This window comes from Lissotriton helveticus, chromosome 3_1, assembly GCF_964261635.1.
Source record: "Lissotriton helveticus chromosome 3_1, aLisHel1.1, whole genome shotgun sequence".
NCBI classification, from domain to species: domain Eukaryota; kingdom Metazoa; phylum Chordata; class Amphibia; order Caudata; family Salamandridae; genus Lissotriton; species Lissotriton helveticus.
Genome location: NC_136061.1, coordinates 315,350,420 through 315,377,088, shown reverse-complemented (window position 1 = coordinate 315,377,088; position 26,669 = coordinate 315,350,420). Strand labels below are relative to the sequence as shown.

Sequence of the window (26,669 nt, the reverse complement as noted above, 5' to 3'; positions counted from 1 at the left end):
GGACACAGATCAACATAACAAGATACCTGTTTTTCTAAGCCTAGCCATAAGTAAATGTGTTTTATCTTCTTGTAGCTGAGATCCCAATATGTCCCCATAAGCCATGCAAATAATTCTCTCTCTAAACTGTTTTGGAGGAACTAATAAGCCATTTCTGAGGCAAATTCCATTTTCAAATGACAATTCCTCAGCAATCTGAGCAAAACACCTCACTTCTCCAGTGAGAGTTTTCTCAGATAGCCACTTATTTTTGACATAATACTTCCATTTTACTCAAAACATCATCCTCAGCCATAGCTGCACACCACCTTCTTGAGTTACAATCCCTTGACAAGCAGATACGGCATCTATGAGACCCACAACACATTCCGTGTCAGGATCATCAGGCAATCACTACCAGTCTGCGCAAATATTCTTCTCCCCTTGAATGTACTTAACAACCAGATCATCCTCCTGTAGCTTGGACAACAAACGAACCAAACGTGCAGATGCCTTGCCCAAGCCATTCCCAGATAATAGAAACACCAAAGGCTTGTGTTCAACGAAGATTTCACAGGAAATTCCCTAAATATATGTTTTGAATTTTTGCTCTGCCCATACAATAGCCAAGGTTTCTCTTTCTATAGTACTATAATTGCTTTCAGCACCAGACATGGCTCTAGAAGCAAACGCAATAGTGTTTTCTTGCCCATCAACCCACTGACCAGAGATTGCTCCAAGCCTCTTGAGACTAGTGTCAACCGTGATGAATGATTTGCCAGTAGACACAAATGGTTTCAAAGTGGGAGCATTCATAACCAATAGTTTAATTTCTTCAAAAACAGTGTTGAACTGAATCAGTCCAATCAAATGTTTCACCTTTTTTTAGACGAGATCTCAGAGGCCGCACAGTAAGTGCATAACCTGGCACGAACCTTGGCATAACTCTCACAGAGGCCTAGAAATGAGCGGAAACCATCCTCGTCAGGAGGGGCATTCTTAATTGCCTCTACATTACAAAACTTAGGTTTAATTTGTTTATCTGAAATAAAGTGTCCTAAATATTCAACTTCTTTTACAAAAAGTTGCACTTGCTGGGCTTTACAGGGATTCCTCTAGTTTGTAGTATGCTCAAAGCTCCGTGCAGTACCTTTATATGTTCTTATTTACTTCTGTAAAAAAGCAAGATATTGTCTTGAAAAGCCTACACATGTGGCATATCCACAAACAGCCCATTAATCAACTTTTGAAAAACACTTGCCGCGGATGTGAGTCCAAAAAGTAGTCTCCAATATTTGAATGCACCATATGGAGTCACAAACGCGGTGAGTGACTGTGACTCTTCCGAAAGCTGAATCTGGTGGTAAGCTGAATATTAGTCAATGATTGAAAAATACTTAGAAGTCCCAATATTGGCAATCATTTCCTGAATGTGTGGAAGAGGATGACAATGAACCAAGATGTTCTGGTTGAGTGACTTAAAATCCACACACAACCTGAGATCTCCAGTCCTCTACTTAGTTAAAACAACTGGAGAGACCCACTCAGAAGCTTGGGTGCAATAATCCATTCAGGTTTTAAATTCTCTAAAAGCACTTTAAGATCTTGCCTAAAGATGAGAAGCACAGGTCTCACTGTGTGCACAACCGGCAAGCCTTTTTCTCAGCTTTATGCTGTGCTCAAAGCCCTGTACTTTCCCCACAGTATCTCTAAACACACCGCGGTATGACGCAATCATCCTGTCCACTTTGTCATATTTCAACTTCAATGCTAACAAATCATTATGTGGTTACCTCAGTTCAATGTGATCTTGCCCTGGGCATAAAAGTGATGCCCAGACTAGCAAGATCTTTCCAACTCCCTATATCTCTTCCACATATACCTTCATAGTAATGGATCTAGTTAAACAAATAACTGTAGACCTAGAAAAATCAGACAAGATCTATATCCAGTTCCCCCGAACGCCTTGGGGTTGATATCTGGAGTGGTCATGATTGACCCTGCAGGTCACATTTTGTAAAAAGTACAATCTGCTAGAATGGTGACAGGAGCCCCAGAGTCTGCCATTACTGGAATTGCTTTGCCACCAATAACAGCATCAACAATGGGCCCCTTGATTTTTTTTTAAATAACGCAATGAACTTCTGCCAAGTCCACAGGTAACAATACATTACAAAACCTGTTGCTACACTCACGCACATCACTCTTGGAATCATCCATGCTTATATTGCTAATCTTAACCCTGTTTAGATTGCCGCCCACGCTATCCACTCCTCTGCATTCTCCTTGAAAATGATCCAATTTGCAAAAGCGATTGCATTTTCTTCTAATCGCAGGGCAAGATGGATTATTTCCTATGTGATTCTTGGAACCACACCGCTAACAAACATGTTACCCACGTCCCTTCTACTTCTCTGAGATTTTCTATCATTCAACTGTTTGCTGCTGACTGTACAAACAACCTTCTCACCATCAATAGAGTTAACTATAGTTTGAGTCTGCAAGGTGTGATTTGACAGCACTTTAGAAGTAACAATTGATTTCTCAATGCTCTTTGCAATATCAATAGTTTCTGCTAGTAAAGGATTACGAAAAGTAAGCAACCGTTCTTGTACTTTCTTCGAAAAGCAAAAGAAAACAAATTGATCACGTATATAAATGTCAACATTTGCTCCAAGTTCGCACTTAGCTGCCAGGACTCTTAAGGTGGCAATATATTCTTCAACATACTCATCACGTGACTAGTTACACATTGCAAAATTATATCTCTCTAATAATATACTAGACTCGTCAGAGTATCGCTTCCTCAACCTTTCCTTCCAAGTAAAGGTTCCAATGAGTATCTTTATTCAATGGCGCTGGAACAAGAGGGAGATTATCGAAAACCCTTTGGCCAGCCACCCCCAAGTAGTTAAACAATAGAGTCATTTTCCTAGGAGGAGAATAATTATCCGCATCAATGTCAGTCAGATAGTGCTAAAAGTTCCTGAAACATTCCAACCATTTGATGTCAGGTTTTCCAGCTTTGTGCAAGAAAGGCGAAGGGTGAATGAATCCTAGACTGGTGGCCATGGTTACACTAATAACGTGCAGCCACACAGTCAAAGTTACTCTGGACATAAGCAAATTGAGTGGCAGAAATTAGGAGATGAGTAGAGATGCAATGCCAAATAAAGTAAATTACCTCGATTTCTGCCCAGGAGGCGTATGTAAATGTAGCAAGAAGCTTCTTCACTGGACAGTGAAACCCAATGGAGCAGCGATCTCACCAATGCCAAATGGCTGCATGCTCACTTGAAGAGATGACACCACCCAGCATGCGTGCACAATAGAATCAGCAGCGAGGCTTGGTTGGCTACCAACAACGCCTGAAATGAAGTTGCGCTATGAAGCTGCCGACAACTCCCAGTGACGTACAATTCCTCGTAGTGTAGACTTCCCTCTGTGGACACAAGTACTGGCTCGATACGCACACGCGCGGACTTGATCCTCGGTCTTGAGCTGTGCAGGCAGCAGTTAGCTGTGGCACACACAACAGCAAGCGCTCGCAGATCCAAAAAGGTTCTCTTTAGGGTGAATCCTTGTTTTAAGCCTTCTTCTGTAGAATAGCACCCAAAAAGTGCTCACCAAGATAAAATAAAAAATTGTTTAGCGGCGATCAGTGGGTCTGGAAGACGAAATAACTATCCAACTCCTGGTACCAGAATGTAGCGACGGGCTCCGCTTTGGATAAAACTCACAAAGAAGGTGAGCAGGCATAGTAAGTGAAAGATCCTGTAGTTAGTTTCATGTGGACCCATGACCAAGCAAGCTCCCATCCAGTCCCAAGGCAGCAGGCAACTGACTTGCCCGTCTGCTCTAGAACCAGAGCATCACTTGAATGTCCACAGTTCTAAAAGGAATGCATGGAACATTAAACAACAAGTGAAAGTAAACCTTACACAGGTCAGATACACAGAACATGTTAAAAGCAAAGTAATTACATGAAAACATAAACAAGTTAAACAATAACTTGCTAATACCACAATTCCACTCACAGGAGGAGGTGTTCAGTGTTCCTAAATTCTGTGAAAATTCTCTTGGAGAATTTGAGTACTACTAGCCTAAAGGATAGAAGGAGACAGGTAAGGGGAGCACCGAGGCACAGCTCAGAGCGTGTTTATTCTGGCAGAGGTCTTTTTTAGGTCTCTCCTGGTGACGGTGCAAATGCACTGAGGGGTATTGTTTGCACTAAAGAGCTTAGAGCTTGCCTATTGGTTACCATTGTTTTCGTCATTTTCATTCTTCTTTGCTATCCCGGAATTGTCCAACGTGCGCCTGACGTCCCTTCCTGATTGTTCTCTGGAGCATTGATCAAGCATAGATTGATTCCTCGAGATTAGTCTGTTGCTCGCGCTGTGATTGAGGTACTATTTCTTTTTTAAACTATGATGCCTCTTCCTTCCTCTCACCCCGTCGCATACACCAGGCCCTTGTACTCCTGGACCGGTCGGCTGCGTTCGACACGGTGGATCATACCATCCTATTACACCGTGTCGAACAAGCCGGCCTTAGCGGCTCGGCTCTTGGCTGGGTTAAGTCCTTCTTGAAGGACCGATCCCAAGCAGTCAAGCTCGAGAACTTTATGGCACCTAAACTTTCCACCACCTGCGGTGTTCCGCAGGGTTCATCATTATCTCCCCTCCTATTTAATTTATACCTTAAACCGCTGCTGCAATCCCTAAAAAACAGGAAGGTCACTATCTACAATTATGCGGACGACCTGCAGCTGGTATTCCCACTAAATTCAACGGACTCTGTCCACATTCAGGGCTGGATGGATCAGAACCATCTAAAGCTCAACCCTGGAAAGACTGGAAAGACTGAGCTGGTACTCCCAGGCAATAGTGTAATGAGCTGGGGCCCTCATTTTTGGCCGACCTCAATGGGATCTCCCCCATCTCCTTCTCAGTCGGTGAAGAGCCTCGGGGTCACCCTCAATTCCGACCTTTCACTGAAAAGTCAGGTCGGAACGGTGATCTCTTCCAGCTTTTTCCAGTTGCGAAAGATCAAGAAAATTGCTCATCTGCTCACACATTCTGCCCTTATCCAGGTGGTAATTGCCTTGGTCCTCTCCCAACTAGACTTTTCGAATTCCATTTATTTAGGCCTCCCCCTTGCTCTTTCTAAACGCCTGCAGATTGTTCAAAATCAAGCTGCCAGATTAATATTTAAAAGCAATGGCAGGAATTCGGCGAAATCTCTGTTAGCCACTCTTCATTGGCTTCCCATAGCCCACCGGGTTACCTTTAAAGTAGGCTGCCTGATTTTCAAAGCCCTTCATGGCAAAAGTCCTAGGTTCATCAATCATCTGATAAATAAATACGAACCGACCCGCAACCTCCGTTCTGCCCACCTGTCCCTCCTCACCTTGCCTATGTTCAAAAAGAACGCCGATTTGCCTATCTGGCCCCTAAGACCTGGAACTCCTTCCCCCCGTCACTCCGGAGCTGCACTAAGCTGGCGGAGTTCAGGGGCGCTCTGAAGACCTGGTTATTCAAGCAAGCGCACGGTTAGGGTATTGCTTACCATCTGTCTCATTTTAGCGCCATGAAACCCCTGGGTGACCGTGCGCTTGATAAATTTCGAATAACATAACATAACATAACATAACACTGTGTTGCTGCACCCCACATCCCCCTACCTTGTTGTCGTTGCTTGTCGGTCCCCCAAAAACCTTCCTCCGACCTTGCTTGCCCATCCCACATAAAAAACAAGCATTTCTTCTGCTGTAAACATAAAGGTCAGAAAACCAAACCTCTGTTTGGTGACAGGAGTTTCTCATTCACACAGGCCCTGCCATTAGTAGGGCTCTTTTAGGGTGAAGAATTCTAGTTAATGCAGCATTTCTTTGACCCCCTACCACCTTCTAAACAATGAAATCGCATGCTCCTTTGCTACCCTTTAATACTAAGTATTAAGGGACAGTGTTTGAGTCAGTAGCAGTCTAAGGCAGGAGAAGCAGTTCAAAAGTAACAAAAACAATGTATTTATCAAGTTAGTGCAGCTTCCAAGGAATAAGCAAATGGGAGGGATGTAAACCCAAAGCAAAGATACAGCATGACAAAAGTGTGTCTTTAGCTCTCTCATGTATACATATCCCACAAATATTTCCTGAGCTATGCTAGAATCCCAATGCCACGTTTTCACTAGATTGAATTTGAACCGGGTTGCTTGTCCATTTTTTCACTTATTCGCATTTGAACCAGGTTTTCTGGTCTTTCATCATCTGCCAACATTTGGAGAGCTTTTTGGTTTTGTCAATTATTTTTAGCCGTGTTGCACAGCAGTGTGGTTGCTGTGCAACATGGTTGAAAGTAAGAAAATGAAAGTGATATGCTGGCCACGTCATAGAGCTTTATTTTTGTTACTTACAGACATGTTGAACAGCAGCCACGCATTTGTACAACATGGCTAAGCAGCACTAACCCTTTGAGTGTGGGTGTCGGCCAATGGCCACACAGACTACTTCAACAATGCATCTGTCAACCACTGGTCGACACTAGTGAAGTATATAAAGGCTCCTCTGGTGCTCTGCACCAGAAGGAGTACATCATTTTAGTTTTAGCCAGGGCTGCTTGGTAAAAGCTTCCTATGCAGCCAAAGTGTTTTTTTTATTTTTATTTTATTTCTGTAGGATGATCGGAGCGCAGGGCACGCTGTTGTCATTGCAGTAAAAGTGAAAGTAAAACAAGCCGATGATAACTTTCACTGAATCAGTGTTCAGGGGCATATCTCAGCCCCTGAGCACTGATTCTCTTGAGGAAGGTATCATTTGAAACGAGAATTGCCCCCTTTTAATGGTACCTCTGCCCAGTGGATCCCTGCTTGGAGATCGCCACAAGACAGTGATCTGCAAGCAGGGATCCACCCACTAGGCACCAAGGGTGGAGTTGCGGCCTATTAGGTAAGAGCTTGTGCTGCCCCTGGAGAGAATTTAAAATGTCAGTCTTTCTGCTCCCATTGGGAGACAGATGAGGGTTGTTACCCCCAATCTGCCCCCCGGAGAGTTAGAAAGCCCATTAGACATCAAGGTTAATTAAAAAAATAAATATAGGGCTTTGAACTGCCTACTATGGCCATCGCCATGCCCCCACCTCTATAAAAAAGAAGGCATGTCATGTCTTTCTGCCCCACCCCCCCGGAGGGCAGATGGGGTGATGACTCCAATCTGCGCCTCTGGGGGGGGAAAGCCGACTAGACACCAGGGTTAGTTAAAAAATAAATATAGGGTTGGGAGCTGACCACTTTGGGCATGGCCATGCCACCATAACTAAAAAAATAAGGCAACAGTCTTTCTGGCTCCCCTCACCCTAGGCAGATGGGTGTGATTGCCCCCAAACTGTTCCCCTGTGTTGGGGGAGCAGAAAGCCATCTAGACACCAGGGAATATCCTTTTTTGACTACCATAGAGGGGGGGCTGCTCACTGTGGGCATGACCATGCCCCCAACCTCAACAAGAGGGCAGACAGTCTCTCTCTGCCCCTCTCCAAATGGCAGGTGGGGATGGATGTCGCCAATCTGTCCCCCCCCGGGGCTTCCCACCATGGCATGGCCTTGCCTCCACCCTCAAAATGACACAGTCTTTGTGCTCCCTTCGAGGGTGAACTGGGGCAAACCAAGGTTAATGGGAGCCCTTAAGGGAACTCACATTGACCATGGGTTGACCTGTTTGTGTCACAAGCACTAGGCCCAGCCACACAAGTGGTGAAGTGTTTTTCTCTGCACAAGTGGGGTAACGCTGGGTGGTAGGAATTTTGTGGATTACTACGAATTCTGGCAGTTTCCATCACAGAAATGTAAGAAAAATTTGTGATTTTAGGCAAAGTTTGAGGCGTGTCGAGCATGGTGGGTAAGTAAACCTCTTGGGATCCATACAAGGCACACCTCTTTATAATCCCCTGGTTGTCGAGTTTTCAAAAGGGACTTTGTTTTGTAGGTTTGCATGGGTAGCGCCACAGCACAGCCTCAAATACCGTAGCTACCCCTATTGCTTATCTATCACTATAGTGCTTTAGGGCTTTTTTTTATCGTGGCCGTATGGCTCACCAACACAAGTGGGGTTCTATTATTTTTTATTTATTAGTTTTTATTAAACAAAACATCACAGTACATACAGTGCAGGAAAAAAACACAAGCAAGCTACAGTGTGTCTCCTTGCTTGAGCCAGTAATAAAAAGGCATTATTTACAGAAATACAATCATTTTGCATACGATGCAGTGCCCTTTTCAATTTAACAGTATTTTCCATCTATGACCGAGGGATTGTAATCACATTTCCAGCTGTGCAAATCTTATCTGACGTAACCACATCATTTAGGCAGGTAAGTTCAAGTCAGTGACTCCTTTTCTTGGACCCCTGTCTCCTCCGCTTCCCCCTTTTCATTTCCCACTAAGTACTGCTTGAACAAGCCCCAGACGTTCTTATGGTGATTCAGCGGTGGAAGCAGCTCGCTATACAGTTCAGATTGGGTATTGCAATATATCATGCCTCTGGAACAATCAGACGTTGTAGGCTTCGGGCCCACCTAATAGCTATTCTATGTTTGATGAGCAATAGTCCCATGTCAATTAATCTACAAACATCCCTGGGCAACTTCAATGTGCACCCCAATAGAGCCATCAACGGGTTCAGTGAGAGTTCGAGGCCACAGATTTCACTCAGTAATTTGAAGATTTGTTCGCAATAACTAGCAATACCTGGGCACGCCCAGGTAAGATGAATAAACCCAGCAGGGTCCATCCCACATCTCTCGCAAGCAGGAGAGTCCCGTAATCCATATCTGAATAGCCTCTCAGGAGTATAGTAGACTCTTTGGAGTAATTTAAAATAAATTAGCCGATGTCTACCATTTTTTTTATTGTTGTCTTTATTAAGTTTTATAATCATCAAACCAAAGAGAAAGCCAGTGACAAAGAAAACAAACTACAATCAATCAATCAATAATAAGACATAATAAAACTAGGTTACAAACCAAATAATTTAATATAAAGGAATACTAACTCAAATTCAATTAACCAAACAAAAAGGCAGTGACAATATACGTGGAAGGACAGATCATAAAGTTACTGAGACAGTCTTATGGAGCAAAAACAACAATTGATGGACAGAATGCAGAACAATGTCATACATTCACCCCATTACAGAGATCTGGATCTAAATCCATCGGTTTTTTGCTCACCATGCCATTCTAGTTTGGACCCAGCCATATGCAAATCAGTCTTGAAACCGGTCCCAGGATGCTTGTTTCCAGTCCAGGGAGGGGCTGGCTTGGCAACTCAGTCTGGACTGTTCCTATGAGGCACATGGGCAAGACTGATTTGCATATGGCTGGGTCTAAACTGGGGTGGCATGATGAGCAAAAGAATGATGGATTTAATCCAGATCTCTTGACTGAGGTGAATGTATGATTTATTCAGCATTCCGTCCATCATTTGTTTGCGAAGCACTTTTCACTCTCAGTGGGATGGGTATGCCCAGACATGGCTCCCTTGCTCACTGTGCCACTGGATTCAAGCTAGCCTGGCTGATGACAGGCAATACCCAGAAACTGGTCCCAGTTTCCCAGTTTCCGGTCCAGGGAGGAGCTGGCTTGGCAGTTCAGTCTGTAATGTTCCAATGTGGCACAGGTTCAAGACTGATTTGCATATGGCTAGGTCTAAACTGGGGTGGCATGGTAAGCAAAAAAACAATGGATTTAACCCAGATTTTGTGACTGGGGGTGAATGTATGATTTATTCTGCATTCCGTCCATCATTTGTTTGCGTAGCACAGTCTTATGGAGAACATAAGCCTATGGAAGGGAATGATACATTGGTCTTTATACGATTGTGTGAATTCAGGAGAAACAGTATGCAATTGATTCATTTTTGGCCTTCCACGTAGGTGTTATATAGACTCCAGAAGTTTTTAGGGCGACTTCTAGGGGGAAGTAGTACGTTATACAAATCTGTTTGCGTGTTGCAGAACAGCAGATCCCTAGACCATTGCGTTCGGGAGGGAGGAGGTCCACGCGCCCAATGCATTGCCACCACTTGCTCGGCTATCAAGTGGCCCATATTAATCAGACGCCTGATATCTTTACTGAGTCTTTTGGAGTAACCTAATATGGCTAGGCGTGGGTCCGGACGTAATGTTTCTCCCACAATCTCACTTAGTTTAGAAAATATCTGCGTCCAGAAGTTGGCAATGGAAGGGCATTTGTGCCAACTCCCAGAACCGACAACTTTCTTCAAACTGTTGAATTGCAAAAATTCTTCAGGAAAATAAGATTGCATGCCTTCTTTGATGGTAAACCACAAGAACCCATTGATGATTCTGGGTTACACAACCCTTCTACCTTTACCCCCCATAGCGGTATGGTACCTAATGAGGTGCTTACTTTTGAGCAGGCGGTTCTAAGAGATGTCAACAACTTATCTAATTTTTCCACACATAACAACATGTCCATGGAAGAAAGAAACATCCTGGACACACTAGCAAGCAACCCCTCCTTAACTATCAAACAAGCTGACAAAGGGGGCGCGACAGTAATAATGGATACCGTGGACTACGAGATAGAGTGTCAAAGACAACTTGACGATCCAAGATACTATAAGGCTATCACACAGAATCCCACAGAACGTCTCACAATGTCCATCGTGAGCATGGTAGAATCAGCAGAATGTCACGGCTGGTTGAGTAAAAAGGAGGTGGATTTTCTAGTGAAAAAGAACCCTAGGGTTCCGTATTTTTATACGTTGCCCAAAATACACAAAGGGGTCACACCGGTCCCTGGTCGACCCATCGTTTCAGGCATTGACTCTGTTCTAGAACCTCTATCGCAGTTTTGTGACCATTTTCTGCAGCCCCTGGTAAAGCAAATCCCTTCCTACATCCAGGATACAACAGATCTGCTACGCCTATTGCAGGACTATGATGAGGCCCAATCCATCCATTTCCTGATAACCCTAGACGTTGAGGCCCTCTACACTAACATCCCTCAGAGGGCCTCCCTAGGTGTTATGGAGACGGCACTTGAAAACACTGAATGGACATCTGCAACGCCCATTACCTTTGTGATGGAATGCGCGGAAAAAGTCCTTACCGAGAACTATTTTGAATTTAAAGGCACCTATTACCATCAGATACAGGGAACTTGCATGGGGAGTACAGTAGCTCCTAGTGTAGCATGCCTTTACATGGCTAGTTTTGAAGAGAGCCACATATCATCCTTGACAAATCCTTACCACAGGAACATAAAGCTATGGAAACGTTACATAGACGATATCCTGATCTTTTGGTCAGGAAACGAAGACTCTTACACAGAATTTTTCGGGTGGATTAACAACATCAATCCATACCTAAATTTCACAATCACGGCCTCCAAAAGTCACATAGCATTCCTTGATCTGAAAATAAGTATAGAAGGGGGATCACTCGGTATCACTTTATTTAAGAAGAGCACGGACCGGAATAGTCTGCTTCATTATGCCAGCCACCAGCCGAAAGCCCTGCGATCCAACCTTCCGTTTGGACAATTCCTCAGGATACGACGTAATTGTAGTACACTGGCCAATTACAAGACTGAATCTGCTATCCTGTCTAGGAATTTAAGAGAGAGAGGGTACCCTAACAGAGAAATCAAAAAATGCAGGAAAAGAGCACAGAACAATAACAGGGAGGGCCTATTAGAACCAAAAGAAAAGAACCCCCTAGCTGTCCAACCCATGACCTGTGTGACAACCTTCACACCAGCATCTAACCATCTGAGAAGAATTGTGAAAAGCCATTGGTCTATACTCAATACTGGATCTCTGAATATAGACCAACCAAGGTTTGCCTTTAAGAGGTCAAAAAATATAAAAAACATCCTGATTCATACCAGACCCAAGAACACAAACGAATCCAATCGCCAAGTAACACTATGGAATCTGCCACCAGTCACAGGACATTATCCATGTGGTGGCTGTGCGGCATGCCCATTCACTAAGAAATACAAAAGTATTACCCTGACTGGTTCTTTCCAGTGGGAAATGAGAGGCCACACTAACTGCAACAGCACAAACTGTATTTACTTGATCATATGCCCTTGTAACCTTTATTACATTGGCATGACGACTCGTAATATGAAAACTAGAATATCTGAACACCGTAGCAACTTCAGGTGCAAGAAAAGTAGCACCAAAATGTGTAAGCACTTCCTAGAAATGAATCACACCCCCGACTCCCTTCAATGGCTGATCCTAGAGGCAAGCCAGAAGATATCCAAAGAAGGACTATTCTACAAAGAACAACGTTGGATTCATAGATTATCTTCTGACAGTAATGGTCTAAATGAAGATATCCCCTGGACCAGTCTCTAATTAATTTACTGTATCTCTACTAACTTATATTTCTATAGTAACTTCCTTTACATAAACAAGATATAACACTTCTTATGAGGCCCCCATGAGGAGCTTATGACCTTGCTTACATCATTCCTGAGCAACTTAATGAACCCACCACTCCAAGATGGCCGACGCAATGTCGACCTTGGCGTCTACCACTGGCCAATATATAATATGTAATTTCTGTGTGCCAGCAATTATTTGGGTGCACTTACACTTACTATATTCTCCACTCCCTTATATGTACATCCTGGCGCCCAGCATTGACCACCAGAAGTACTTCCTTTTTACAAAATAAACATTTTGTATAAATATTTTGGATGTAAATACATTCATTACGAGCTCCATTTCTTTAAATGCAATATATTTAGATTTGAGCCACCCTTTCATTATCCATTTATGAAAAGGATAGGCGACCCTAGGCTCGATCTTAACTTGTTGTGTACCTCACGCGACACTACAAAATGGCCCCCATCTTAGTGAACCAATCAGGTCCATGGTACATACTCTTTATAACCGGAACTGACCCTTCCCACTTCCTCCACCCGGTTCCAGCGGCGAAGGGTAGGTGCGTACAGCGAAGCTCAGGGATTACCAAGTAAGTGAACCTACTCGAGCTGGAGAGACAACTGCACTGGTTGACCCCTCAGACTTAGAGAGATTCATGTCCCGTAGTGTAAAGGTTTCAACGGCACTTAACCAGAGAGTTTCCCTCTAAATACTTTAACGATAGCACATACGAGTAGTAACCCAGGTCCCGCACTGTGTAGTAGCAGCGTGCCACAACCAGAGAGACGGTCTCCTAACCGCGCGTAACATGAGCCTTTAAATTGTTTACGGCTCTAACGGTCTCCATGTCGTATATCGACACTTCCGCAACAATCTTCATGGCAGCTGCTATTCCTCCCACGAAGAGAGTCTGAATTGACCTTACATATGTTGCGGTCTAGCGGCTCCTTTACTACCTATGCACCCTCCATTTAGGGACGTTCTCCGCTCACCGCCCCAAATACATTAACGGTAATATACATGAACGTGCTCTTTTTCCCGTCAAGTTCAGTCCGCATTTTCTGGATGGCATATTAGCGCGGCAATCACCCCACGCTAATCCAGCACACCTTGTCAGATACGGCCCCCCGATGCCACCACGCATCTACTCATACTCTGCACCTTAGGGTTGGGCGGTTGGCATGCTTAGACATTGCAGTTCTCTGATAACCACTGATGCTAAGCGATGCACACTTTACAGCTCCATACTACCACTAGTCTTACATTTTTGGGCAGCTGAGACTAGCGCTAACTAAATGTGAGGTCTGGACTATAATCTCCTCTAACACCTACCAACACCTTACGATGCGGGTTCAAGATACAATATTTCATTAGTGGTTTTAAGCATAATACTGTTGGAAGTTACACCTTTGATATGAGTTTGTGAGTAACACCCAGTCACTGTATATATAGTTCGCAAGGCACTAAGATCTTTCCCTATACATAGCCTTGCGGTGGAAGATCTACCTGAAGCTTTACCCGCTGGACACTGTCGTTGTTTGACTGTTTTTAACTTTAGGTGAGTTTTGAATAACTGCGAGTTATCCATACCAATTTGGTAGTTCGATTTCTTTTATTTTTATTTATTCAAATGCCACTCTCACTGAATTTACACATTTGAGAGTGCATGGTACACTTGTGCAATGGTGTTGTGACACGCCTGATTCCCACTGGCATGCGAACCGCACAAGGATTACAGTCACTGATGCATCTGTTGTCAATCTGTTTGTGATATGCTTTCCCTCTTTCTTTAACAGGTATTGACAGTCACAACTAGAAGAAGGGTAATATAGTATTGTCTCTCCCTTCACCCACTAGTGTGGTAGCCATATGAGCAGACATACACCACACTCTAGGGTATTAGCGTAGACAGTTTTTTTTCACCATTAGATACTTGCTAATTAATCTCTTTGGTCCTGAAGAATCGCTAGTCAACTTTACAGTAGCGAGAAACATGTTGACCGGACTACAATAAATTCTAGATGACAGCTGGAAACATTACTTTCCATCACTCTCCTCTAGAAAATCGTTTTTAACTAAAGCAGTGGCCCTCCTGAATAAAGCATTCCCGGTAGCACTAGCTTTATTTTAACGCACTACACCACGTCTACCCTTTATTTCTGGCCCCATACCCGCACTTCATCCATACGGCTGTTGGAAAAAGATCTCCGCCAAAGAGCCCCTCTATGAGGTGTCGCCCGTTGGATATTGCACCGCCGACCCAACGAGGAGCAGGCCCAAATGATGAAGCATGACACCTGAAAGGGTGTGTGAGGGCATTAAATCCAACAAAATGGATTCCCAGGGTCACCTCCCGGTCTCCCTGCCTTAATCATATGCATCACGGACTGTACCATTTCCTCTTCTTTTTTAGGAACAGCACGGCAATTTTTTGTAAAGACGTATCATTTGGGCACGTCGTGACTGGACCTTCTACTCTCTCAGAGTAGTAATAGCCCAAGACTCCTCCTCTTTGATACCAAATGGAAGGGCATAACCATGCCAAGTGCAGTAAGCCTGCCCCCCTCTCCCCGCATCTCTCACACCAATCAGTTTCCCACAGTCCAAATCTGTGTAACCGGACCGGGGTGTGGTAAATTCTGTTAAGGAACTTAAATTGTATGAGGCGATGTCTGCCATTGAGTAAAATACGTTTCGTCGCTTCACAAAAATATTTCCATGTGTCGTCGTTTAGTGTGAGCTCCAAGTCCAGTTACCATTCCAATCTGGCTTTTACATATTGGTTACAGCGCAGTTCTTGTGTTTTGGTGTAAACGAATGATACCATTTTACTTGGAGATGCAGCGCGTTACATTGTGGTGAGGGTTACTACCTCTGGCGGTTCCAACAATTCTTTCCCCAGCAGTTCGCGCAACGCGCTCCAGGCCCTAAAGCAGTAGAATAGTATTAAGGGGGGATTTCGGGATTGTTCGCTGTCAGCGCCTCCCAGTCGCACCTCGTCCCATCTGTAAAGAGTTTTCCAATTGTGTCTATGCCTAAGGTTTGCATAGCTCTGACTATTTCAGGTGTAGTAAGGACATGGAGCCATGCACACCATGCTATAGGTGTATGGGGGAATAATGGATAAAACTACTTGGCAGTTCATAAGGTTCTGCCAGGTATGTGTAGTAGCATTAATTGAGTCCAGTGTCCCTGTGTAGCGTCTCGTTGGGTGGAACAGAGAAGACAATAGGTGGGCGGGAGCCAATGCTACCTTTTCTATATGGAGGTGGGGGACCTGCTGGTGTAGCCAATAATATGCATGAAAGCATTGTGCAGCTCGGTAATATAGGTCTAAGTCTGGGGCCCCCAACCCACCCATCGAATAAAGGAGAGTGAGTACCTCCCATTTGGCTCGCGGCTGTTTAACCTTCCAAGCCAGTTTAATCTGCAGCGTTTTGAGGCGTTTGAAGAAGTGTGCAGGCAGGACAATCGGAATATTAATAAAAAGGAAAAGAAAACTGGGCAGCACCACCATCTTCATTATTGAGATCCTACCCAAGAGCGAAAGGGGTAGGCGGATCCACCTATTCACATCATCTTCCAGTTTGGCAATGGCTCTGCCATAGTTCTCCTAAATTATTACTTCCGCGTTTATGTGTACTTGGATCCCCAGATAGCGCACTGCTTCCGTGGACCAAGTCAATGGGAAATCCACCTCCACTGGGAGCATTGCAGGAGTTAGGGGGAAGATGATGGATTTTGTTCAGTTAAACTTTAGGCCTTAAAATTCCCCAAATTTTACTACCTCGCGAAGTACTGGGCAAAGATTGGTGGTAGGATCCCGAATATATAGAGGAAACAATGAGATTGTATGCAAGGAAGCGAATACCTCTATGTCCATGGTATTCTCTAAGAGCACAGGCCAGTGGCTCTGCCACTAGGGCATAGAGGAGAGGGGATAGTGGGCACCCCTGGCGAGTACCTCTAGAAATCTCCAGAGGAACAGTGACTATATTGCCCACATGGACCCGGTCCGTCAGGGCGGAATATAGGATTTTCACTAATTGTAAGAATATGTTAGCTAGCCCCTAACCTTCGAGCACCAGCAACATGAAATTCCACTCCACGGAATCAAAACCTTTTTCGGCGTCTAGGAAGACTGCGGCTACTTTGGTGTCTGGTTTGGTATGTTGGATGGCCCCAAGGGAGATTGTGTGTTAATGTGCATCCTGGGACGAATCCCGCCTGCTCCGGGCCTACTAGGGTTGGTAGGAGTGGAGCTAGATGATTTCTAAATATTTTAGTGAAAATGTTTGTGTCTACATTTAAAAGAGACAAGGGCCGATAAGAGGCATAGTCATGAGGGGGTTTCCCGGGTTTCAGAATGGACACCAAGAGGGCCTCGCGCAACATGGGGCGGTGGGGGGGATATAGCCACTTTCACCCATCTCCTCGAATAGTGACATTAAATGAGGGGTAGGCTTTTCCTTAAACTCCTTTAGAACCGTACAGTGAGCCCGTCTTGGCCCGGGGCGCTATTGGAGCGCATTGAACCTAGCGCCTCGTGGATCTCCCACGCCTCTAGCGGTCTCATTAGGTACGCTCTATGATCATTAGACAACCAGGGCAGCTTTATGTATTCTCGGTAGGATAACATGTTGGCATCTAAGTTGTGGGATCAAGAGCGGCTTAGGTTGGCATAGTACCACCTAAAGCGTTCGGCAATAATGTCAGGATGTCTGGACTTTTTACCAGTGTCTAAAGTAAGCTCAATGGATTCACTAGTCGTCCGTCGCCCTCTCATGAGGGCTGCCATCGAAGCGCCAGGGCGCACCCTCTCCCCTTATGGCTATCGCATATTTGCCCATTAACTTTACCTCTCTGTCTGCTTCTATGTTGTATTCTTCAAGAGTACTGTTAAGTGTCTCTAGAGATTGCGCATTGTCCGTGACCAGCGCTGCAGTCGTCCCCGGATAGATTTCAGTACCCCAGAGTGTTTGGAGATGGCTATGCCACAGATATAGACCTTGAAGGTCTCCCAAATAGTAGCGAATTGAGGGGCTGACCCAATATTGGTGGTAAAGAAGGTGTCTATGGCCTCCAGTAGATCTGCTTTAAAAAGGTCATCTAGTAGTGCATATGGGGGGAATCTCCAAGTAAACAGTGGAGGTCATTTAGTAGGGGATGACAGGGTGTGAAGTATGAACGAGAGCGCCAGACATCTAACAGCTCCAGCTCAGTTAACATACCTGTAATCATTTTGGCTGCCTGTGATTGGCGTTGCAGTGGGCCCCCTGAATGATCTATATCAGGATTTGACACGCAGTTAAAGTCACCCCCCAATATCTGGGGCAGATAATGTAAATGGCGCCCCCGAGCCAGTAAGACTTGATAACATTGGGGGCAATCGTAGTTGGGGCCATAGACATTTATTAAAATACATTCCATGCCTTTCCCTGTGCATTTAGATATAGCGTATCTACCGTCACGAACCATGTGCAACTCTACTAGGGAGAAGGGAGCCGATGTCTACCATTTAATGACACGTTTAGTAACCTCACAACAGTAGCTCCACATCTTATCATCTAGCGCGACTCCCAAATCAGTTTGTCATTCTCTTCTGGCTTTAGTGTAATGGTGTCGTCTATTGTATTGTGGGGTCTTACAGGGTTTTTAACCCTGGAGGCTCCAGCATTTCTGAGCCGAGCAGCTCCCTCAATTTATGTCTAACTCTATGAAACTGGAAGGGAACCAAGTGTAAGTGGGGTTCTATTCTTATGGTGGGACATGTGGTAACTCCGGGTGGTAGAAAATGTGCGTCTTCCCACTGATTCCAGAACTTTCTGTCACAGAACTGTGAGAAAAATGGGTGCTCTTTGACCAAAGTTTGACATTTGCAAGGCTTCTGGGTAACATTTTCTAGTGAGAGCCACGCAGGTCACACACCCCTGGACACACCCTGTTGTGTGGTTTAAAAAAATGTGCACATTTGCACAGGTTCCCTAGGGCCCAAAATCCACAGCTGCCCACAATAGAACAAACATTGGTAAATGCATTAGGTTTCGCCTATCAAATTAATAATAAACTGTTTTTTGTTGCAAGTTGTAGCTTGGTGAGTAGTTGTACAAATTAAGGTACAGAAAGTCTCTTAAAGTGTTATGACTTGTTTATGTACAAAAAGGCAATATATTGTGCTGTTCCTAGTGGTATAGTGCAGGTATGTATTTTGAAAAATGTAATGAGAGGGAAATAATAGAATTAATTGATGTAATAGCAATATTATGTGTTTAGATGAGTTCTGACAACTTTTGGGCCGAGTGCCATTGTACCTGCTGCACCATTCAAATCATGCCCCTAGTGCCTGCAAGATGACTGCATTTGTGAATGCCTGTTTAGTAATGAAATATAGGAATATTTGGCGTTCAGAGGAGTTTCTAGAGCTTTGGGCCCTAGTCACTGCACCTGCTGCACTATTGAATTCATCACCGTAGCGCCTGCAAGGTAACTGTACCTGGGACAGCATATTTATTAGTAAAATATAGCAATATTTGGAATTTATTGGGTCCCTAGAGCTTTTGGCCCTGATGCCACTGCAACCGCTGCATCATTCAAATCATGACCCTATTACTAGCTAGATGAATGCACTAATGACTGTCTTGTTTAGTAGTAAAATTGTCCAATAATCTGGATTCAGAGGGGTCCCCTAGAGCTTTTGGCCCCAGGACCATTGTACTTGCTGCACCATTAAAATCATGAACATGTTGTCTGCAAAGTAACTGCATTTGTGACTGCCTGTTTAGTAATAAAATATAGCAATTTCAGGAGTATAGTGGGATGCCTAGAGCTTTGGTGTAACTGCACCTCTTGCACCATTGAAATCATGACCCTGTTGTCTGCAAGGTAATTTAGCTTGCGACTGCCTGTTTTCTTTTATATTTTAGCAATAATCTGGGTTTAGTGGGGTCCGTGGAGCTTTTCGCCTCGGTGCACTGTGCCTACTGCTCCACTCAAATCAAGTACCTTTTAAACTGCAAGGTAACTGCAATTGTGACTGCCTGCTTAGTAGTCAAGTATAGCAATATTATGTGTTTAGAGGAGTTCTGACAATTTTTGGCTTAGTGCTACTGCACCTGCTGCACCATTCAAATCATGATCCTGTTTTCTGCAAGGTAACTGTGGCTCCCTGTTTCTTAGTAAAATATAGCATAGCTCTTGTATATTAAATTTATTTTTAACGTACAATGTTTATTACAACATTTAGAATTTGATCATAATGACCAAATAGATTACGTTGAATAAAATCAATCTGATAAAGCCTACAAAGTGCCAATACAGGTATTGAGGCATGAACAGGAAATGTTACAAATGCTCCACTTACAAGCAAATGAACACAGTAATTCGGCTGTGGGAACTGATAAGAGCCTCATTTTAAGATATATTAAATACAAGGGCATTATGGGCATTTTGGCGGGGAGATTGGCAAAACTGGTTCCCAAGCTGATGCATACAGACCAGAAGGGGTTCGTGGCTGGAAGGCACATCCAGGAGCAGACACATCTATTAATAGGCAATATAGCTCTAGCCATTCAGAGATCTGAACCCTTGGCCGTAGTCGCATTAGACGCGGCCAAGGCGTTCGATAGAGTCTGCTGGGTGTACTTTTGGGAGGTTTTGGAGGTAATGGGGTTCGGTCCCATTTTCATCCAAACCTTACGAAATTGCTATCAGGGAGCCTCTGCGCGGATTCTTTTAAATGGTCTGTTAACAAGAAGTATTAATATCCAGTGAGGAACTAGGCAGGGGTGCCCCATCTCCCCTCTATTATTCAATATCTACATAGAACCCTTGGCGCAAGCTAAAAGGTTAAATGAATCAATCTGCCCTTATAGGTCTGAACATTATAGCTCTAAATTAGCCCTCTATGCAGATGACCTGATATTATATACAAGTGACCCAGAGGTGCCGATTCCTCGGGTTGAGGAGTTATTGGTCGAATTTGGGTCCATGTCAGGCTAAGCGGTTAATAGATCAAAAACAGAGGTTATGTGTTGGAATTTAGAGCAGTGGAGGGGACCAGTGAGCACAGAGTTTAGATATCTGGGGATTTATATTGTGAAAGATCTGGAAAAAATTCCTCAGATTAATCTAAACAGAGTGACCAAAGATATAGACCATCTTTTCAGTAGATGGAGAAATCTCCCCTTAACCATTTACGGGAAAATCAATTTGGTAAAGATGGGCATTCTTCCTAAGCTTTCCTATCTATTTTCCACCATACCTCTAACCTTCTCGAAAAAGAGCATCAGTAAGGTTCAGAGCAAGATTGGGAGCTTTGTGTGGGAGGACAATGGGGTCCAACTAACCTGGAAAAAACTCAGACGTAGACTAATCAAAGGAGGAATGGCCCTTCCTGACATCGGCCTGTATGCAGTAGCATTTCAGTTTAAGAGGCTGCTGGAAGAGATGGTGAGAGATGAAGGAAGAGGAAGAGGAGGAGGAGGAGGAGGCGAAGCTTTTCTGTACAAGTTTGGGTCCAAGCGGGTACGTCTGAAAGTTTTGAGGGCAGCTCTGGAGTTGTGGCACAGGGCGAGACTTAGTTGGGGGATAGGCTATTACTCTGACCTGGCACCAGTCTGAGAATCGCCCGGAACCCCGGAGTGCCTGAGAGACAGTCTGGCGTTGCCTATAAAGAGGGCAGGCATTAACTACTGGATGGAGCCAGCAGACTCTGAAGGAGTACATCCCTGGGAATATTTGAGAGTTAAGATAGGTACAGGACTATCTAGATTCAAATACTTACAGCTAGTGTCTTGGTATGATGCGGAGAGGGAGGAAGTAAGGGGAAATGGAGAGATTGAGAGGCTGTGTCAATCTGCTCTCCCAATTAAAAAGGAAATCTCGATATGGTATTATCATCTACTAGAAGCTGAAGATCCAGTAATTCCTTCCCCAGAGGCGGTATGGAACCGAACCCTCTTAGAATCCTCAGTAGAGTCCCTTTTTGAGCCATCATTAAAGACACTATATAAGTATATAAAACCTGCCTGCCTGAAAAAGAATATTAATAGACTCTATTATACCCCTGAAAAGATAGCAAAGTTCACTCCAGTACCTCCACCCAAATGTTCAAGATGTCACACACTTCTAGCTAATGACCTCCACGTCTTTTTTGAGTGCTTAGAATTGGAATCTTTTTGAAAAGAGGTGGGCGACTCACTAGGGGACATTTTTAAAACCAGGGTTGATGTGAATCTCTCCTTAGTCTTATTCGGAGATGATGGTTTCTTCTGTCAGACAGCCTCACAGCTAGAGAGGGTCTCTTATTATATATGATTCTGTAGGTGCGGAGAGAGATCTTTAAGAAATGAAAAGATCCCCTCCCACCAAAAAGAGAGGACTGGCTCAAAGCCTCGTTTGCTATGGCACGGCTAGAATATGACGGCATAGAGGATAAGTCATTAAACATCTGGCATCCTTTTATGAGTTGGGGGCGGAGTCTAAGATTGATCTACCTGGTCCAATGATTAAACCAAGTCCCGTACAAAAGGGGATGGGTCAGGCGACCCAAGCATGTGCGGTAAGCCGAGAGGTCCTCAGTTAGCGAAAACGGCTTCACAAGATCCGCAGAGGCTTAAAAGGTGAGATGAGGACCAAAAAAGAAAAAAAAGGAAAAGAAGCTGTCTGCCTTACCTAAGGGAAGAGATCTTTCCTTGACAGTGAATGGAGCCTAAACAGTGTTAACAGCTTTTGTAGAAGAATACTAAATGCCTTCAGTCAGTGAAAGTTAACAAAGAAACGTTCCACTTAAAAGCGAATTAACACAGTAATTCGGCTGTGGAAACTGATAAGAGCCTCATTTTAAGATATATTAAATACAAGAGATTTCACCGGCACAGCGCTGTGCAGGCGAAACCAAGAAAAGGGTCAGTTTGCAGTGTAAAAATGTGCTGTGTCCATGTTGCGCTATGGGCCATTTCCTGTCTCAGCCACAAGGCCTATCTACACAAGTGAATAACCATTTTTGTCGGAAGAAATGTGGAAGCATAGAATAGTAGAACATTTATTATTACCAATTGGATTTCGCTTCGTTTGTGCATTCCTAATGTAAGTCAGTGTGTAAGAAAGAAGATATTTTGAAAAATACCCTTTAAATAATATCCTATTGTGGGTACAAACAAATATCAGAGATGTACAAATAACCACTGCGCTTAAACTCCCTATCTTGTGCCCATTTCAGAATTACAAAGGTTTCCTTGATACCCATTTTTTACTCTACATATTTCACTATATGAATTTGCCTATACACGGAACACTAACAAAAAACACTGTACGTGCAGCTCAGTTGTTGCCTCTGCCCACCTTGGGTTCTTGGAGAACCTACAACCCTATATATCCCAGCAAACAGAAGGGTCAAGCCGATGTAGTGTTATGTTGCTTTTGTAAATCAGCCATTGTGACAAAAAGTTACAGATGACAACTTTGTGACAAATGGATGTTTTTCCTACTCATTTTCAATATTTCTTTATTTCAACACTTAGGGGCCTATCATGATCTTGGTCGTAAAGCCTCCGACCTTCGGTCAGAGGCTTTATGACAGAGATCGTCGGTTTCAATTCCGACCGGCTGATTGCAATACAGCCAGTCGAATTTAAAACGGCCGGTCATTCCGGCTGGCTGCCGACAGTCCCGTAATCCCATAGGAAGGCGTTTCCACCTTCTGGATTACAATGCTCGGTTTACGACAGGCTTTCCATGTCGGGCTTTCCGACATGGAAAGTCTGTCGGAAAGTGAGTTTGGGGCCCCTAGCAGGCCCCCTTTTCCTTGAAGCCTCCGGTTGGGGGCAGAGTGGGTACCTATGGTGCCCCCTGTTAATCCCTTCACCTTGTGTTAAGCCCCTTGTGGTGCCTGCCAAAGGGTGCAGGGATTAACACTACCTCCCATTTCCCCATGGGAGCTTTTTCTACAGTCGGTTTTCGGCCGTAACATATGCTCCCATAGGGACAAGTGGGAATTCGTGAACACTATGTGCAGTCACATCGTAATTAGGCTGTCGGGACCACTGACTGGAGGTCTGTCGGTCCCGTTTCCACCACGATGTCAGTCGAAGGAAACTACGACCAACATTACAATAAGCCCGTTATGGGCACATGCATAAAAGGATTTTGCGATTGCAAACAGTGCATGCATGAAAGTGTTTGGAACGAGCAATTTAGGTAATCGCAATTTCTTGCGATTTCCTACATTGCGCTTGCATTTAAGGAATCGCAATATGCAATGGTCTGGAGAATACATGTGTGTATAGGGTAGCATAGGGTTCACTGCGCAAAAGAATGATTTGCTGTAAAGAGAAAAATGCGAATACATTTTCAGGAACAGTGCGAGCACTAACATTTCCAAAGTGCTCCGTTTTTTTCAGGGAAGCACATTCTTATACAGGAATTCACAGAACGTAACTGCTAAGGTGATGTCTCCAGAGAGCAATTCTCTGGAAGGTGCTGCATTAAAATGCCCACACACAACTTAAAACAACACGTCCTCAAAGGCTACAGGTTTGAAGCATTTCGTTATGGCACTGTGGGATGCTGAACCACAAATGGGCAATAAAAGGAAATCAGCCCAGCAGTATGCCCCCTTAAGAATCACCAAAGTACCAGCTGGTTTGCTATTGCCAAGAGCGTTCAGCAGAGACAGAGCAAAGACCAGGGACCGACCCTAGATTAAAACTGAACACGGGAAACTTTCCTGCAACATGCTTGTTTTCACTTGTATGGCCGCTTCAGAAGGCCTACCTGGTGCAGAGCACACTGCTCATCGAATGCAAGCGAGAACCAATACACAATACTCACCAGAGAAATAGGGACCAGGATTGTTAGAATTGCGACGTGATGCACGCACATGAGAAAGTCTTTTTGCAGGAAACTGTTCATTGCGAGTACAAAGTGCCTCTTCGCATCCAAGTCCCCTTTCACTTTGCATTTGTACCAGTGGCAGAGATACATGGCATAGATATCGTAGACCATGTAAGGGATCAGAAACCAGACGTACGCCGTGGCCAGCCAATGTCTGCAAGAAAGCAAACACAAATTACAACTCTACCATTGTGCCCAGGTTACAGCTTAGTGAGGCATGGCAAGTCACAAGGATGAAAGCCCTGAGATAGTATACTTTATGACTTTTGAGGTGTTGTGTCCGTACACGAGCTATCAGTACACACGGCAAGCCATAAATCCATCTTCCAAATTCAATTACATATTGTTATGTCTTCACATACAGTTAAAAGTGTTCGTGTAATAAAACCAAATGTTTGCAACTTTGCGAGGGAATGAATAGCCCTCGAGAGTTCTCTCGAAGTGGTGGTGTCTTATTTCCTGCAACAGCAGTAACACTTTTAAACTTAAGATCACAAACAACTAACAACAGCTCTCCATTCAGGGTCTCCCAGGATTCATGCATGACCTTAGAATAATTCCCAGCCAGATAAATCTCGGAAACACCCACATTTTAACATTAACAGCGAAAATTATTTCTACTTTCAGTTTTCTTCAAACTTTTTAGAATCGAGTAACATCACAGAGGACAAGCATGCCAACCAGTGTTGCCTAGCTATACACACAAATGAGACCGATTAGCATTGCCAATGTTTGTTTATAGTAGTTTGTCATAGTTAGACCTAGCATCCTTAGCGTCATTTCCCTCTAACGTTATGTTATGTAATGTTAGTCCGACTTGTATAGCGCAACAGCTGCCTCAGCGAAGAGGCGTCTCGGCGCCTACTACAGGCAGACAGCAAGAACTAGAGACTAAACCGAAGGGAGGAGATTAGTTTTTATTGCCTACCTTACACGTCAAGTAGATATCCACTACGTTTTGCCTTCAAAACTCCTATTTCTGCGGGCTGTATTTTTTCCATTAATTTATTTATTGTGTCAGCTAACAACCTTACGATATTTTAAGAACATACGATATAAAAAAAACTCAATAAAAGCCTTTGCACAGCAATCTATTAACAAATTCATCTGAAACATTAAAATACAAATACAATGAGATGCGCATTTCCATCAAAGGCATAAAACCTAAAAAAAATATATAAATTCTTCGGGTACAATGAAGTACAAGTGCAGCAGTGAACCAAAAAGTGCACATTACCATCAGAGGCAACAACCTAAATGAGAGAAAAACGTATGCGTCACGGTCAGTTAAAAAAAGCATAAGAACATTTGGCAGTTATTTCCTTTCCAGGTGTAAACAATCAGCCAACCCACCTGGGGAGAAAAAGTGCAGTGCATAAAAAATGGGACATAATTGTGCAATTTATGTTATGTTAAAATATTTCTAAAGCGATCGAATTCCCTAGGATGTCATTATGCTAGCTTTGATACAGGAGAAGAGGCGTGCGGTAAGAACTACGGGCATTAGCAGGTATTAAAAAAAAGGTTTGCAAGAGCTTCCTAAAGGTAATAAGATTAGGTGTGCTTTTAATGTGGAGTGGCAGGGTGTTCCAGGCAACTTGTTCCCAAAAATAAGCTCCTGCCTCCCCAGGTGGAGCTTTTAAATTTGGGAATGACAACAAGATGCTCGGCTGTGGGGGAACGTAGGGTTTGTCTTGGGGTGTACCATTTGAAGTTCTAATGGAAAAAGTCCGGCCCCAAGCCCTGCAATGCCTTGTAAGCAATGCGTCCGGCCCCAAGCCCTGCAATGCCTTGTAAGCAATGCAGAGAGCCTTGAAAGAGATGAGCTGTCTGATAGGGAGCCAATGAAGGTTCCTAATGTCTGAGGCTGCAGTGATGTCTAGGAATTTTTAGGAGCAGTCTTTCCGAAGGGTTTGGTAAGATGTGTAATCAGTTACGAATGTATTGATGTTCAGTAAGTAGAAGACCATTACAATAGTCCAAGTTGGTCATTATAAGAGTAGCTATAGGAGTTTTTTGAAGATGGACTAGAATGAACGGAAGAATCTATTTTAGAATTTTCGAGGTGAAAAAACGGAGGAAGCTAGGGCACTGACGTGATTAGAACAGCATAGCTTCTTGTCAATCAAGATTCCCAGATTCCGGGTATTGTTGACAGGAGTCATCTCTGCTAGCAAGCATGACGGAGACCAGAAGGAAGTTTGTTCTCCACACAGCATCACTTCCTTTTTCCCTACGTTCAGTTTGAGGCAATGTCCACTCATCCTGGGCTGAGAGAAGACCCTGGAGGAACCCCGTATGGGAAAAAGAAAGGATGAGAGGTGAAATCATTCAGCCTGACGTACTGTTCTCTGTTCGTCAAACATGATTTCAATGGATCC

At 43.9% G+C, this 26,669-nt stretch overlaps 1 protein-coding gene across 1 annotated transcript in view; it reads right to left on the bottom strand.

The window, feature by feature from the left end:
• Positions 1-26,669, bottom strand: part of TLCD3A (TLC domain containing 3A) — a 230,831-nt gene that overhangs the window by 90,277 nt on the left and 113,885 nt on the right. Inside the window, exon 3 of the mRNA XM_078679875.1 lies at positions 24,226-24,442. Within this exon, the coding sequence (XP_078536001.1) occupies positions 24,226-24,442 (217 nt within the window). The remainder of the gene's footprint in view (positions 1-24,225; positions 24,443-26,669) is intronic.